Genomic DNA, 16,689 nt, shown 5'->3' on the forward strand with positions numbered 1-16,689 from the left:
TTAAACACAAAACCAATATTAGTTATTTGAAAAGAAAAAAAAAGAAAAAGGGAATATCTGACTTATCCTTAAGGGCGGGACAGAGCGTCAGCAATTACGTTATCCTGGCCACGTATGTGGTTAATACTTATTGAAAAGGGTTGAATTCGAAGAGCCCATCTCTGAATCCGGGCATTCTTCGACTTCATAGTATTAATAAAGGTCAAAGGGTTATGGTCTGAATTGACTGATTTTGTGGGTAGTAGTGCCCAGGTAAACTTCAAAGTGCTCTAAAGATAACACTAAAGCTAAGGCTTCTTTCTCTACCGTTGCATAATTTAACTGGTGGGACTTTAATTTAGCAGAAAAATAGCAAATAGGATGAAGAATATTAGAGGAGGATGAGGGTTGTAACAAGACTGCTCCCACAGCATAGCTACTGGCATCTACATGCAAAGAAAAGGGGACATCAAAATTTGGACTTTGTAATACTGGTGACGATTCAAGTAATCGTTTCAATTTGCTAAAAGCCATGTCACATTCTGAGGTCCAGCAGAATTTAACTTTAGAACTGGTTAATTCAAACAGGGGAGCTGCCACCTGAGAGAAGTTGGGGCAGAACCGGCGGTAGTAGCTGGCCATCCCTAGAAATCTTTGTACTCCTTTTCTGTCCCGAGGTATAGGGAATTCTGAAATGGCTTTGATCTTAGCATTAAGAGGAGCTACTGTTCCTTGGCCGATACTGAAGCCAAGGTATTTTGTTCGGGCTTGCCCAAACTCACACTTGGCTAAATTAACCGTAAAATTGTATTCTTCTAATTTTTTCAGAAGTGCTTCTAGCCGAGACACATGCTGTCCTCACTCTTCACTTATCACTACTAAATCGTCCAAATAAGCTTCCACACCTTCCAGCTCATAAGTTAGACTATTCATCAGCCTCTGAAAGGTAGACGGTGCATTACAGAGGCCGAAGGGCATAACTAAATAGTTAAATAGACCACCAGGAACAGTAAAAGACGATATCTCTTGGGCTCGTGTTGACAGTGGTACTTGGTAATAACCTCGTAACAGGTCTAGTCTACTCACATATTTAGCCCCGGAGACTTTATCTATTAAATCGTCTACCCTAGGTAGAGGATACCCATCTGGTAAGGTCACGGAATTTACCTTCCAGTAATCTGTACACATACGGTAAGATCCATCTGCTTTAGCCACGAGACACAGGGCGAAGCCCACAGACTTTTGCTGCATTCGATCAAACCGTGAGTTAACAGAAAATCTATTTCCTCTCTAAGTGCCTTATTTTTCACTGGGCTCGTTCGATACGGGGCTTGCTTGATTGGCAGAGCACCTTGTACATCCACATCATGTGTCCCCAGAGTGCAACGTTTGGGGACGTCTCCGAATAAACTCGGATAAGCCATTAGCAACTCTTTAATCTTTCTAGCTTGGTCATCTCCTAAGTTACATAAAAACTGGTCCATAGCGCTCAACACTTCTGAATTTTTTAGACGCACTTCTACCCCTCTAGAACAATCTGTAAGGCATGTATCCTCTTCTTGTGGTAGAATGGAAGTAGTGGGCGATGTTCCCCCATAATACCTTTTCAACTGATTTACATGGTAGGCATGGTTGGACTTCTTTTTACCTGGAGTACGAACTAAGTAATTTACCTTACTCAGTTTCCTTACTATCTCCATGGGTCCTTCATACCTGGGCTGTAGTGTATGTCCAGGAACCAATTTTAGAGCTAAAACTTTATCCCCTACTTGAAAAGAGCGTAGAGCAGCCTTCTTATCGAAACGCTGCTTCATTTTAGTCTGAGCTTTTGCTATATTTTCTAAAGCCAGGCTCCTCGTGAAGGACAAGTGCTCTTGCATTAAAGATGGCGATAAATACAAAGGTGGATCGGCCCTTCCGGACCATACTTCCTTTAACACAGCCAATGGTCCTCGTACCGCATGTCCATATATTAGCTCAAAGGGGCTGTACCCTAAACTTTCTTGCTCACTCTCCCTGATTGCGAGGAGGAGAAAAGGGATTCCCTCATCCCAATCCTTAGAGAACTGCTCACAATAAGCACGCATCATGAACTTTAAAGTTTGGTGAAATCTCTCTAAGGCCCCCTGGGTTTGAGGTCTATAAGCTGTAGAGAGTAAGGGTCTAATACCGAGTCTAGATAATGCTTCTCGGAACACTTTGGAAGTAAAATTAGAGCCTTGGTCTGATTGAATTTCCCGAGGCAACCCTACCTGGGAAAAGAATCGAATTAGAGCCCTTACTATAGCTCCAGCATTTATTTTTCTTAATGGAACAGCTTCAGGATACCTGGTGGCAGTGTCCATTATAGTCAACAGGTATTGATTACCCAACCTGGTTTTAGGAAGGGGCCCCACACAATCGATTATCAAATGAGTAAAAGGTTCTCCTTCTACTGCAATAGGAATGAGGGGAGCAGGTGGCGGTGTCTGTGCTGGTTTACCTATTTTCTGGCAAACCGGGCAATTTCGAAGGTACAATACCACCGTCTCTTTCATCTTGGGCCAGAAAAAATATCGAGACAACTTTCTCAGTGTCTTCCGTATCCCCAGATGTCCCCCCACTGGACTATTATGGGCCACTTCCAGAGCCAGAGTTCGGAATCTTCTCGGTAAAACCAGTACCTGTTTCGTAGCACATAAATTAATACCTGGGGCAGTTGTAGGAATTTTCCTCATAAGAAGACCATTACTATAATAGAAGCAATCTTTTACATCTGCCGCCTCAGTTTCAGTAATGGCTAGTCCTCTTACTCCCTCCAAAGAAGAGTCTTCTCGCTGTTCTTGGATCAAATTTTCTTGCTTAAAATCATTAATGCGCAAGGCAGTTAGATCGAATGTACTAATTTCTGGTAACTTATCTTCAGCTTCTGGCATGTGAGCATCGCTAAACAATAGATCCAGGCCCCAATCAGAGGGATTATTGCTCAAAGACGAAGGGAGTGAATGGGACTTTGCCATGGCTCTCGTAACTACGGCGAGAGGAAATAAAAGTGGACCCTCCTTGCAAGCCTCAAGGGCAAAATTTTCAGCTGAGGTATTCTCTATGACGAGAGGTTCTTTACAGATTCCTCCCAGGCCCAAGTCGTTTCCGACAAGTAAGTCTACTGACCTAATGGGAAATTCTGTTTCTGATATACCTACCACTGCATATCCATCATAAGAACCTATTTTCAAGTATATTTTATGGAGGGGAACCCGAGACACGGTCCCTCCATACGCCTCTAAAAGCACATCTATCTTGGTATAGGTCGAGTCATTCAAAGAGAGAACACCTTCCCTCAACAAAGTTAGGTAGCTCCCGGTGTCTCTATAAGACTTTACTTCAACGAGTTGGGATTTGGTAGTCCCGGCCTTACCGATAGAAAAATAAGGACTCATTGCCTCACTTTCTTTTTGGACATGATTGAGGGAGTCAGTCATCTAGAAGTGGGAACCTTTTGACCGGCTGAATCTTGCTCCATCCATGGGTCTGGCTGTCCCTGGGACCTGGTAGACTTCATCTGTACAGGAACCACATCTAAAACTTTATTCTTCCAGTCTCTTTCTAGCTTGTAACAGAGGTTTCTCACATGCCCTTTCTTCTGACAGTAGGAGCAGGTAGGTTTCTTCCTTGCTTTATCCACCTCCAGGTGGGGCTTAGTATCGAAATGTTCCCCAGCATTAGGTTTAAGAACGGCGTAAGGAGCCACCTGATGGGGAGGTAATTTCTGGCGAATCTCTTCTCTTGGCCGGTATCGCCAATCCCTAGGGGGTGTTCTCCTTACTTTCTCTCGAGGGGATTTATCTCTCATTAACTGAGAGGAGATTTCGTAATGATCAGCGAGCGAGGCGGAAGTTAAGACGTCCAAAGTCTGATGATCAATTAAAAACTTACGCAAGTCTCCCGACAGGGCATTATTAAACTCTTCCTGTAATATTAACTGAGTTAAGCTTTCCACAGAGTCACAGCCCGAGGCCCTTAACCACCTTTCCAGGGCTACCTTCTTCTGATGGGCAAAGTCTACCCACGTTTGCCCGGGTAGCCGTTGTAGGGTACGGAAAGTCCGTTGGTAGCTCAATGGGAGCAAGTCATAAGTTTCCAAAATTACTTTTTTAACGACCTCATAATTCACATACTTATAAGGCAGAGTAGCTGTACATTTTTGAGCCTTACCAGTTAAAGTTGTGTGCAATAGGGTGGCCCAATATTCCTGAGGCCATTGCATCCCCCTTGCCTGGTTCTCAAAGGTGTGAAAATAGGTGTCAAGGTCAGCTTCACTGAACCAAGGCACTAAAGATGCTGCCTTATGTAAATCAAAGGAGAGGTTCTGGGAAACAGTCAGTCTTACATCTCTCTCCGCTTGTTGTCTTTCACAATGGATTCTCTCTCTCTCAAATTCTTCTTCATACAGTTTTTGCTGTGCTTCTAACTGAGCCGTTTGCAGATTTATGAGATGCACCATTCTCTTAAAATAGTCCAGAGAGATGGGTGTCAAGGGAATTGGTGGAGATGGGGGAAGAAACCCTTCTGGTTGTATCTTGGGCCGAGCTCCTGCTCCTCACACGGCATCATAGTTCGGCGACGGACTATTAGAAGCCCCTGCTTCATTTTCCCTTTCAGGGGGAAGTTTGTCACGCGACATTTCCTCTGCTCCTGGCATTGACATACTCTCAGCAACTAAGGAATTTGTAGGACTTCCAGGGGCTAATTTGCCGGCTCCACCTGATGCCTCTAGATCGTTTACTCGAGACATGCGATCCAGCTGGGATGTTAGACTTTCGACCTCTGAATCAGGCGACTCAGAAACTTCAGGAGGTATGGAGAATAAGATATTCCTTATAATAGACCGAACGGTTTCTGTGGTATAACGATTGTTATATGTCACCCCTAAATGCTTTGCTATCCGCCAGCACGTCTGCAGTTTCAAAGTCTCTAACTTATCCAAAGTCAATTTGTTAACCAGTTGCTGTATGTGAACTTCCATTGGGAAGATATAGTCGGGATATCTCCTAGGACAGGCCCCCACTTGTTACGTTTTGAGCCTTTCTTTTCAGAGAGGAGACCCGTTAGTAACAACAGGTGAAGATCCACTTAGGTCTTCTTACTCTTTTTAAATACACACATATAAATATAAGGCAAAAAAGTTCTATAATGCTTTATCTGGTTTTATTCAGTATAATACTAAGCTTATAGTCACTTAGTAATTTAAATAATTGATAAAATTTAGGTATACCTTTTCTTATAAATTCATATGTACACAATCACTGTAATTTCATAATCAAAGTCAAGATCAATGAATCACTAGATAGGGCGCCTTTACCACCTCCTCAGTCAATCATATACACTACAGCTAGAACTGGTTAGAGACTATCACGAGACTTTAATAGTTGGAGAACTCAGACGTGGGGTATTGCTTCACTTAAATGGCTGACTGCACAGACGCAACCCGTCAAGTATTCCGAGACTGAAGTAATCCAAGCAACCTTGGTTGAACCTAGGAATCCTGGTTCAAAGGTTCTCCTGAGGTTTGCAACAAGAGAATAAGGGAGCTCCGTGGTTTGGTGCTTTCTCTACCGGAGGAGAGAATGAACTGCCATGAGTAAAACTCCCTAGCTTGACGTCACCTCGGAATGAGTGAGTTTGTGAAGCATAAACGACCACAAAGCAATTCAACATATAAGCACAAAACATCCTACAAAATAAATCAATAATTCATGGCCAGATAATATTATAAAACTAGGAGTCTTTATTTTAGCTACGAATAAAGGTACCAGTAATATAATACTAAGTGAAAAAGCCGTAATTACACACTAATCAATTGACCCTTCTTAAATTATGCACAAAGGGCGTAACAATCCTCAATTGTATAAACGTTATAGGTAAGGCTTGGGAGGGAGTGACTAAGAGGACCTTGAACTCTGCTTGGAAAAAACTGTGGCCAGAATGTGTAGACAAAAGGGATTTTGAAGGGTTTGATGCTAACCCTGAGAAGTGTATGCCAGTTGTGGAATCCAATGTGGCATTGGGGAAGACCTTGGGGCTGGAGGTTAGTGGGGAGGATGTGGAAGAGTTGGTGGAGGAGATCAATGATGAACTAACCACTGATGAGCTGCTAGATCATCTTCAACAGCAAGAGGCCAGACCTGAGGAAACTGCTTTGGAGGAGGGGAGAGAGAAATTTAGGAAGTTGCCTACTTTAAAGATTAAGGATGTGTGCAATGTGGCTTGAAGTCCAAACCTGTTTTGATGAAAATCACCCTGACACAGCTACTGCAGGCCGTGTTGGCAACCTGTACACTGAAAATGTTGTGAACCACTTTAGGAAAGTCATCAAGGAACGAGAGGTACAGGCCTCTATGGACAGATATGTTGTGCGACAGAAGTCCAGTGACTCTTAAGCTGGTCCTAGTGGCATTAAAAGAAGAAGGGAAGTAACCCCAGAAAAGGACTTGCTACCTCAAGTCCTAATGGAAGGGGATTCCCCTTCTAAACAGTAACAACTTCGACACTCTCCCCTCCTCCCATCCCATCAATCATCACCAGATCTTCATTAAAGGTAAGTGTCAATTATTCTTTTATCATTCTATTGTTGTTGTAATTATTCTATTGCATTAAACTTAATATTTCATGTGGTAAAATTTTTTTTTTCGTACTTTTGGGCGTCTTGCATGGATTAATTTGATTTCCATTATTTCTTATGGGGAAAATTGATTCGCTTTTCGATATTTTCGGTATTTGATGAGCTCTCAGGAACGGATTAATATCAAATACCGGGGGTCCACTGTATTGTGGAGACGACACTCCCATTGGACACCAACACGACTCTTTCTACCCCTTCTATTTTGCGACCCTCGCAACACTCCATTCCTCCGCAACATTCACATTGTTCCTTGCTTACACGCTTACCATTACCCCCACACTTTGACTTTACAGATCCTAAAAGCCCATAGGTTTTATCGTTTCTTATTATTACCAGTTTTATTTCTGTACATAATGTCTTTTTTAAAATGGAATATTTGTGGCTTTACTGTTAACTCATCTAATGACTAATCTTAAGTTAATCTTTAAGTTTCCCCGAAATGCTCTGCATACAAAGGGGCTTTTGGCATGTACACCCAACTGTTATATTCCTCAGTACACTCATGTAATTTGTCAAAATAAACATCTTTATCTTTATCTTTAGGGGCAATCGAGGAGAACTCCAAGTGTTGCTCTCCCAGTTGTACCCAGTATATGTTGGGTTGCAAGAGCCCAAAATTCGTTCTGCTGTCATTCGCCCCATTTCAGGCTGCATGCTATTACATTCTTCAGATCCTTTACCTGACGAATCATTTAATGAAAGTGAACTGCTTGTGGGCGTTGATATACCATATCAGCAAGGTTTTATTCATTCCCCACTGCTTTATACTGCAGCTCGGATTTATTTACACCAATGGTTTACAGTTTGCTCTCTCTATCTTTCTCCCACCATTCATTCTGTATCTCTGATATCACGTTTTTAATTTCTTTTCTACCACCGCCCATCTTGTTGTTGGGTGATTTTGATGCTCACCATCGAGAGTCGCAGTGGGGAGGGTCCCACTGTGACTCTCTTGACCTCCTCAGAGACAGGTCATGTTTAGTCTTTGTGTTAATTACTGAAATAAAATTAGTTTTAATTTAAAATTCCACAGCAATATTTAAGCCATTTACTAGACTGGATGTCAAGTATTTTACATGAATTTCTAGTCAGTCATCCATTACTTATATGTATAAAACAATTACAGAATAATTTAATTCTTACAGATCTTTGAGGAGTTTCTTCAGAAACTACTACAGAAGCCAGCGTTGAAGGGCTCACAACTTTTATTTTTATTTTTGAAGACCAAAGATGAATTTACTAACACCTACTTGCCTGATGTCTCCATCGGTCGCCTGATTCGTGATGTTCCTCGCAAACTTATGAAAGAGCGAGGACAACACTTGGATTCCTTCATCAATATCTTTCTATCATCAACCATCACTCCCATTAAGAATAAAAAGTTAGTATATATTATACTCGATTTGTTGAGAATAAATGAGGTGAAGTGCAGAAAGTATCACTGCCTGCTGCAAGTTCTTGATCAGCTAGGCTGTATGGACCTGCATGAGACTAGCAGCAGTAGCCTGCTTGACCAGACAGTCAACAAGAAGTCTGGCCTTCATGCTAGGCTGTGGGGGTAGAGGCCTCAAAACCAGTCACAGGTAGATGTACTGGCAAGAAATTGATGCATTTGACCAAGTGTGCAGTGTATGTCTAGTTCTTAAAATTAAGGAGAAAAATAATGAGTTTATGTTATGTTGTTATGTCCCTTATTGCTTTGACAGTAAGGTTCTCACTACATGTTCTAGTGTGGGGCAGCTTTTTACATAAAGGCCTTAGTAGTCTAGGGTAATACTTACTTCATGATTGATCATCCTCAGTGTCTCTGATATCCTTTCACCAGCCCTATTCACAGGTTATTTAAACTACTACTATAAAAATATAACTGTATTCTAAATAGATATGTGCAGAATATACAATTACAGCACTCACATATTCAAAACATAAGCCTGCACACCCCTTAGCTGCTCTTCTAAGACAGCCCACATGGTGGATCTGGACAAATTGCCCTTCTTTCTTCTGGACTATCTCTGGACTAACCAGTGTTTTGACACACTTTAGTCACCCTGGGTATGATGGCCACAACTTAAATAAAACTCACCCCTGGGGCACACATAATGCCCAAACAAATAGAAAGAAGGACCCAGAGGTCCTACCAGCTTCAAGTCAACAAAAAGAGAGGGAGGGAGAGAGAGGGAGGAGCCTAGCAAAGCTTCTGCCGCACCCACCAATAAACAAAAGACTGTTGCCAAGCACAATTTTCTAGTTACCACAACTCTCCCACACCTTAATTTAATTCTACAAAAAGAAATACAACTTTATAAACTACTTATTTAAACTGTGTATGTGTGTCTATAGTATAACCTATTATATTGAGAAAAATAGGCTTCACCCAGCTGCCTCTCAGTCCCTAAGAGTGATCTTCCCTTAGGACCATTTAAGTGCTATGTCCCCATCAATTCAATATAATTAGGTATTCCAGAGTAACTGCTACTTATAAATACATGTTGGGTCCTATAGCCCCATAACACCCCCACCTCCATACGATGTCTCACAAAAGCTAGCCGTGTCCCTCAGGATACGGCTAGTAAAAAAAAAAAAAAAAAACCATGTTGCTTAAGTCTGAAGGTGGTAAGCAAGACTACTAGAAACGTCACATATTTCCCAACACCATAACTACTCTTCACTTCACTGTTATTTACAGTAATAACTTTACTGTTATTTACAACAGATTGCAGAGCTTTTTAGAAAAGCATTTTAACCATACCTACATACTAAAGGGTGTAACTATTTACAATTTTAGTGGCTTTTAAAACAATAGGCATTACAATGCAAGAATTTGCACACAATGCCCACTGTGAAAGCCTGCACCGACAGGCCCGTGCCTCTGCTGTGGTAATCCAGCAAGCAACTGGTATTCCAGGATGGCATCATCCTGATCAGGAGACGAGAGTAGAGCCAAACCCAGAGCAGTCAGGTATACACCAGGCAGGAAACTTCACAAAACATGTCAAGGTGTCTCTCACTTGGTGGCCGAACCAAACAGTGAGACTTAGTCAGCACTCGCAATCCTTAACATGGTCAGGCACTCAAGCCCATCTTCCGAGGTTCCACTCCACACAGATCCTCCAACCTTATGAAGAGGAGGCTGACATAGAACATGGAGGGTCCAAGGGACCACAAAGGCAAATCGTTGGGCCGTTTCATACATAGAGCACACCAAGACACAACATATCACATACCTTCCTGAACGTCTCATGTTATTGAAGGTTGTCAACCTCTGCCTCAACTCAAATTTACATATACACTGACCCTCGTCACTCTTTTGGCTCCTACTCGACTCCTTCACAGTTGGATGGCTGGTAGGGAGTACATGTACTCAGGCTCACCGAGAGTTCACCACTGCAAAAACAAGGAGGTCAGCACATGACAAACACTATGTACAAAGTATGCACCATGCATCTGCATGAAACATCTAAAGAGACATATACAAATGCTGAATAGCCAGCCCCAAAAATGAAAATTTTCTTTCCTGTGGAAAAATATTGACATTTAACCCTTTCAGGGTCCGTCCCGTAGATCTACGGCTTTACGTTCAGGGTCCAAACCGTAGATCTACGCCATGAGCTCAGCTCACTCTGATAAACTGTGAGTGGTACATTTGGGCCTAGATATGAGAGAATACATCTATGTGGTATGTGTGCACCACATAAAACAGATCCTGCAGCGCACTGTGTATAATGAGAGAAAAAAAATGAAATCATGATTTTTCGATTAAAACAGCAACTTTGCAGTGTTTTTTCGTATGTTTTTTATAGGTGTATTTGCGATTTCTTGGTCTCATTTGATAGAATGGAAGACATATTACAGAAATAGAGATGATTTTGATTGGTTTTAGCACTGGAAATGGCTTGAAACTGAGCTCAAAGTAGCAGAAATGTTAAATTTTTGCCGATATTCAAGAGTAAACAAACGACCTCACACGTCTAATACACGTCAGCTGGTGGGTCTAATATACATTCACAAATATGGTGATGATATTTATACAATTATTACAGTATTGCATAACAGTAAATCTTCTATTTTTTGGTGTGAATAAAAATTCATTATGTGAATAAAAAATCAAAATTGAATTTATTTGTAAAGCCTCAAAACATAACTAATGAACAGAGGAAATGTTAGTTTAGTGCCAGGAATGCCTACATTGTTCATTCTGGACCCTATTTTGAAATTGGAATATTTTGAACTTTGTGTTAAATTGGCCAAATTAACAATTTCCAATCACTTTATTTTGTAGTTGAAACAGTTGACTTGGCGATTTCTTGTGCTCAATCGATAGAATAGAAGTAATACTAGTGAAATAGCTAAGAATTTGGTTGATTGGAATAATGTAATTGGCCTAAAATGGGAGTCAAAGTCGGCAAAATCGCCGATTCGTAAATATCGCTGACACATCAAAATTCGCGAGAGCATAATTTCGTCAATTTTCCACCAAATTTCGAACTTTTTGTTTTATTACCTTCACAAAAAGATTCTCTACGATTTCATAAGAAAAAATAACAAATTTTTTTTTGGAAAATTCTTGGACACTGGTGCGTGACTCCAGATTTGGGCCTTGGACCCTGAAAGGGTTAAACTTAGAACAGAAGGTTGTTCATAGATAGTAACAGTTCTGCAACCTCTTGCAGTACAAAAATAAGCACCAAAGACATCTCTTTGCACCCAGGTTGTGTACATCAAGTTTACACAAATACCATCATGTTCCATCTCACACAAAAATTTTAAGCACACAATGAACACAATTTGCATTACACACATGAAAATGGTACTGGAACACAGGCCATGGAAATACCATCTTCCTGCCCCATGTTTTAGTTTATTTAAAATGTTTGTATCTCTTAGTGCATCAGTATCAATCTTTCTAATCCTGTAAACCTTAATTGTTAAATGTACTTTGTGGTAGTCAGTGTTTATGCCCAGGGTGCCATCTAATTTGGGAACCATGAAGCATGGGAATGCCCACTGACTCTCACTAAGCACTACAAACTGGTGTTGGAAGAATTTCACTTCCTCCTCTGTATCACATTTTTCATACAGATTTTTCCCACACAAAAGTTGTTGAATTGGCTCAGCTTCCTTAACAATTACTTCATGGAGTTTCAACTTTTCCCCATTACTGGCATCCCAAGCGTTTATAAAGTTCCAAGGTGGCTGAGCCAACTCTCCAACATTTTTCTCATTAAAACCAAGCATGCATTTCCCAAAATCTTTTACACATGTGTTATTTATTAACCCTTAAACTGTCCAAATGTAGATCTACGTTTTTTCAACATTTGAAAGTATGTAAAAAAAAAAAAAAAGTAGATCTTCTTTTCTTTTTTTCACATTTGAAAACGTGTAAAAAAAACTTTGATCTACTTTTTTTTTTTTTTTTTTTTTTTTTTGTTATATTTGAAAATGTGTAAAAAAACGTAGATCTACTTTTGGAGCACTACACATGTGAACGTAAATTTGTTTGGACAGTTTAAGGGTTAAATACACTTTTGGTATTTCATACAGATTATTGTTTTGTAGCCCTTTACATTCCATTCTCTGAGATTCCAGAGTGCTTCCCCACTCAGCAAATACAAAGAAAGGGATCCTCTCATCCCAGTTGTTAGTATTGTCTATGCCATAGACTTGCATCATTGTCTTGAGGGTTTGATGTAATTTCTCTATTTCTCCTTGAGATGTAGGGTGATAGGCAGTTGAAAACTGAGGCTGTACATCTAACCCCTTTAACACATTCCTAAATAATTTTGAGGTAAAGTTAGACCCTTGATCTGTTTGTACCTCCCGAGGAAAGCCAACATGGGAAAAGAACTTCATCAAAGCCCTTAAGACTACATGAGCTGTTATCTTATGCAGAGGGACTGCTTCCAGGTACCTGGTAGTGGAGCAAATAATTGTGAGTAAATAATCATTTCCCAGTTTGGTCCTTGGGAATGGACCAAGTACATCTACTACCAGCTTGCTGAAGGGTTCACCTGGTGCTGAAATAGACTGAAGGGGAACAGGTTTAATACTTTGACTAGGTTTCCCTATAAATTGAGAGACACATGATAGGTCTCAATATACTCTCTGACAGTCTCCCACAGCTGAGACCAGAAGAAATGCCTGGGAACCTTGGACATCACCATCTGGGGACAAAACCCTTGTTCTCCTTCCGTCGATACTGCAAACAGAGGTGACTTCTTTGTAAGAGTTTCCTCCCTGAAATGAAAACACTTATTTAATTGTAAAATCTCTTCCTCAGCAACAGCTGAGGCTCTGATCAGCTTAAGAGTGACATTTTCCTGCGCAGAAATTAATTGCACCCTAGTAGGTGCAGCCCCTCTCACACTGCTTAACTGATCCATTCTCCAATCATGCTCGGCTCTGACTGGAACATCCTTTTCTTCAGTTGACTGCAGTTCAACATCAGAAAACAGTTTCCAGACTTAAGCCCTCACCATCTTCATGAGAAATATGAAGACTATTGATAGCATGATCATGAGCCATACTTGTCATGGTGGAACCATCAAGGAGAAGGTCTGGCAGGGTTTCCCTAGCCTTCTTCTCCCAAACTTTGGGACTTGGTTCCCCCCAAACTAGTTGTTCCTCACTGTCTAACAGACCCATAACGTTAGTCCCCAATAAGAGGTTGACCCCTTTGAAGGGAATTTCATCTGAAATACCTACAGGGAGACTAGGTGCAGCCCCTCTCACACTGCTTAACTGATCCATTCTCCAATCATGCTCGGCTCTGACTGGAACATCCTTTTCTTCAGTTGACTGCAGTTCAACATCAGAAAACAGTTTCCAGACTTAAGCCCTCACCATCTTCATGAGAAATATGAAGACTATTGATAGCATGATCATGAGCCATACTTGTCATGGTGGAACCATCAAGGAGAAGGTCTGGCAGGGTTTCCCTAGCCTTCTTCTCCCAAACTTTGGGACTTGGTTCCCCCCAAACTAGTTGTTCCTCACTGTCTAACAGACCCATAACGTTATTCCCCAATAAGAGGTTGACCCCTTTGAAGGGAATTTCATCTGAAATACCTACAGGGAGATAACCAACTTGGTATGCAGATTCTACCCATAATTTGTGTACAGGTGTCCTTATGGTTGAACCCGTAATACCCTTCAACAATATATCTACCCCAGTATAGGTATCCTGAGACACTGGCAGCACTCCAGCATGTAGCAAGGAGTAGGAGCTACATCCATCTCTCAAGGACAGTATGTTCTCAACTCTGCCTACATCCTTTTGCAAACCAACTGTGGACCTACTAGAAAATATACACATCCTGGGGTCTAGATCCAAAGGTTCCTCCTCACCTTGCCTTGAAGACATAATGTAGGGAACTGGATGTATCTCTGCAGTTAGGGTCCCCTGGTATGGTTCCTCCCTTTCCTGATCTCGCTGTCTTGACCGGCAAAACTTTTGTGTATGTCCAGTTTTGTTACAGTAGTAACAGGTAAAACTCTTAAAGGTATTTTTACCATTTGGTGTAGGACTGGTATTGTTTACTTGAGGACCTGAAACATTATCTGATTGTCTAGGTAAACTTTGAGCTTCAGCTGACATACCTTTTCCTTCTATTTTCCTTCATTTGTCCCTGAAAATTCTTGTCCCACTTACCTTTATGACCATAAGACTTGGAATAAGGTTTAGAACGAGTGGGGAAATTTTCAGAAGGAGCATGACTGTTTTTACTTACCAATTCCCTGCGAGCCAAGAATCTGTCACCTAGATCCAGTGCTTCTGAAACATTATCTGGGTTTTTGTCCTCCAGATACTCTCTGAGGTCAACAGGGATTGTATTGTACAATTCCTCATGAGCCATCAGAACTACTAATTTGTCATAGTCTTTATTAACTCCTTTAGAACAAACCCATTTCTTAAAAAGGAACGGTTTCTCATTCCCAAATTCGGTTAAGGTCTGCCCATCCTGAAATTTTTGATTTCTGAACTTTTGTCTATATTTCTCAGGTATCATTTGGTATGCAAGCAATACTTCCTTCTTAATTTTATCATTGTCAGAAAAATTGTCCCCTTCCAGAGTCTCTACTCTCTGGAATCCTTTACCCACAAGTTGTGTGCAAATTAGGGGACATGAGCTTCATCAAGGTCAAGTTTTTGCCTCCTAATACCACTCCTCTCCTACAGCCCATGGACCAGCAGGTCATTTCAAACTTCAAAAAGCTCTACACAAAAGCTGTGTTTCAAAAGTGCTTTGAAGTAACCTCAGACACTCGATTGACCCTAAGAGAGTTTTGGAAAGATCACTTTAGTATCCTCAGTTGTGTAAACCTTATAGGTAAGGCTTGGGAGGTAGTGACTAAGAGAACCTTGAACTCTGCTTGGAGGAAATTGTGGCTAGAATGTGTAGAAGAGAGGGATTTTGAAGGGTTTGGGGCTAACCCTGAGAAGTCTATGCCAGTTGTGGATTCTATTGTGGCATTGGGGAAGTCCTTGGGGTTGGAGGTTAGTGGGGAGGATATGGAAGAGTTGGTGGAGGAGGACAATGAAGAACTAACCACTGATGAGCTGCAAGAGCATCTGCAACAGCAAGAGGCCACACCTGAGGAAACTGCTTCAGAGGAGGGGAGAGAGAAATTGAAGAAGTTGCCTACTTCAGAGATTAAGGAAATGTGTGCAAAGTGGGTTGAACTGCAAACCTTTATGGATGAAAATCACCCTGCCACAGCTATTGCAAGCCGTGTTGGCAACCTGTACAACGACAATGTTGTGGCCCATTTTAGGAAAATCTTAAAGGAACGCGAGGTACAGAGCTCTATGGACAGATTTGTTGTGCAACAGAGGTCCAGTGACTCTCAAACTTTTCCTAGTGGCATTAAAAGAGGAAGGGAAGTAACCCCAGAAAAGGAAGGGAAGTAACCCCAGAAAAGGACTTGCTACCTCAAGTCCTCATGGAAGGGGATTTCCCTTCAAAACAATAACAACTTCCACCATCTTTCCTCCTCCTATCCCATCAGTCACCAGATCTTCAATAAAGGTAAGTGTCATATATTCTTTATTTAGTACAGTGGTAATTGTGCATGTCTTCTGTTTGTGTGTAGGGAAATGTATATTTCGTGTGGTAAAAAAAAATTTTCATAGTTTGGGGTGTCAGGAACAGATTAATTTGATTTCCATTATTTCTTATGGGGAAAATTAATTCAGCTAACTATAATTTCGTCTAACAATGAGCTCTCAGGAACGGATTAATATCGTTAGGCGAGGGTCCACTGTATCTAATCTTGGATCAGCCACATCCCTCTCTCTCCTAAGTGGGCAGATTTTCTGTCTGTTTCTCCACATCATGGAGATCCTCCCCAGAGAGTGTCACCTGTTCTGTCTCTATGACATCAGCTATTTGCATCTTAGTCTTCTTTGTGAGGCATGTGTAGTGGTGAGCCAGAATGGCTCTAGCTGCATCCTATGATTGGTTTCATTGTGAAGTCTTTGTAGCTCTGTAGGAGTTATCTGGGGTTTTGTTCTTTTATGTGGGGGTTACATGGTATGTCCTCTTGAGTCTCTGGCCATTCAGTGGGGTGCAGTTTTCTTCTCTCAGTGATTCTTTGAGCTCTTATTCCTCCCCACTAGACCCCATGACTCCTCAGCAAATGTCTTGATTATCACTTACATCTTTTTCACATGAGGTTGTAGTGCAGTTCTATTTTATCTACAGCCATCATGCATCTTCAAAGATGTGCTGTCGACTCCTCTGAAATTAAAGTTAAGATTATAGAGTTAGATTTTATAATAATAATTGCAACAGTAGTAATATATAGTAGTAAGAATGATAGTAAACACTAGTAGTAATTAACCTGTAAACGGTCCAAATGTATATGTAAGTTTTTACCGCTAGTGCCCCAAACGTGTATATGTTTTATTTTTCCTGCCTTCAAATTTGGCACGATTGGCCTGAGATGCCTTGTCAGCATAGAATGGGTCCTAACACTCAGTGTGCATGGTATTAAAAAAATCTGGGACCACATAGTACCTTGTGGGAGCACCAGTTCAAATGAGTGCCAGC

The 16,689-nt window shown here is 41.2% G+C and overlaps 1 protein-coding gene across 1 annotated transcript in view; it reads left to right on the forward strand.

Annotated features, from left to right (window-relative positions):
- LOC128685684 (sorting nexin-14) overlaps positions 1-16,689 on the forward strand; it is a 395,830-nt gene that overhangs the window by 309,285 nt on the left and 69,856 nt on the right. Inside the window, exon 13 of the mRNA XM_070088102.1 lies at positions 7,786-8,021. Within this exon, the coding sequence (XP_069944203.1) occupies positions 7,786-8,021 (236 nt within the window). The remainder of the gene's footprint in view (positions 1-7,785; positions 8,022-16,689) is intronic.

This window comes from Cherax quadricarinatus, chromosome 23 (genome assembly GCF_038502225.1).
Source record: "Cherax quadricarinatus isolate ZL_2023a chromosome 23, ASM3850222v1, whole genome shotgun sequence".
In the NCBI taxonomy this organism is placed as follows: domain Eukaryota; kingdom Metazoa; phylum Arthropoda; class Malacostraca; order Decapoda; family Parastacidae; genus Cherax; species Cherax quadricarinatus.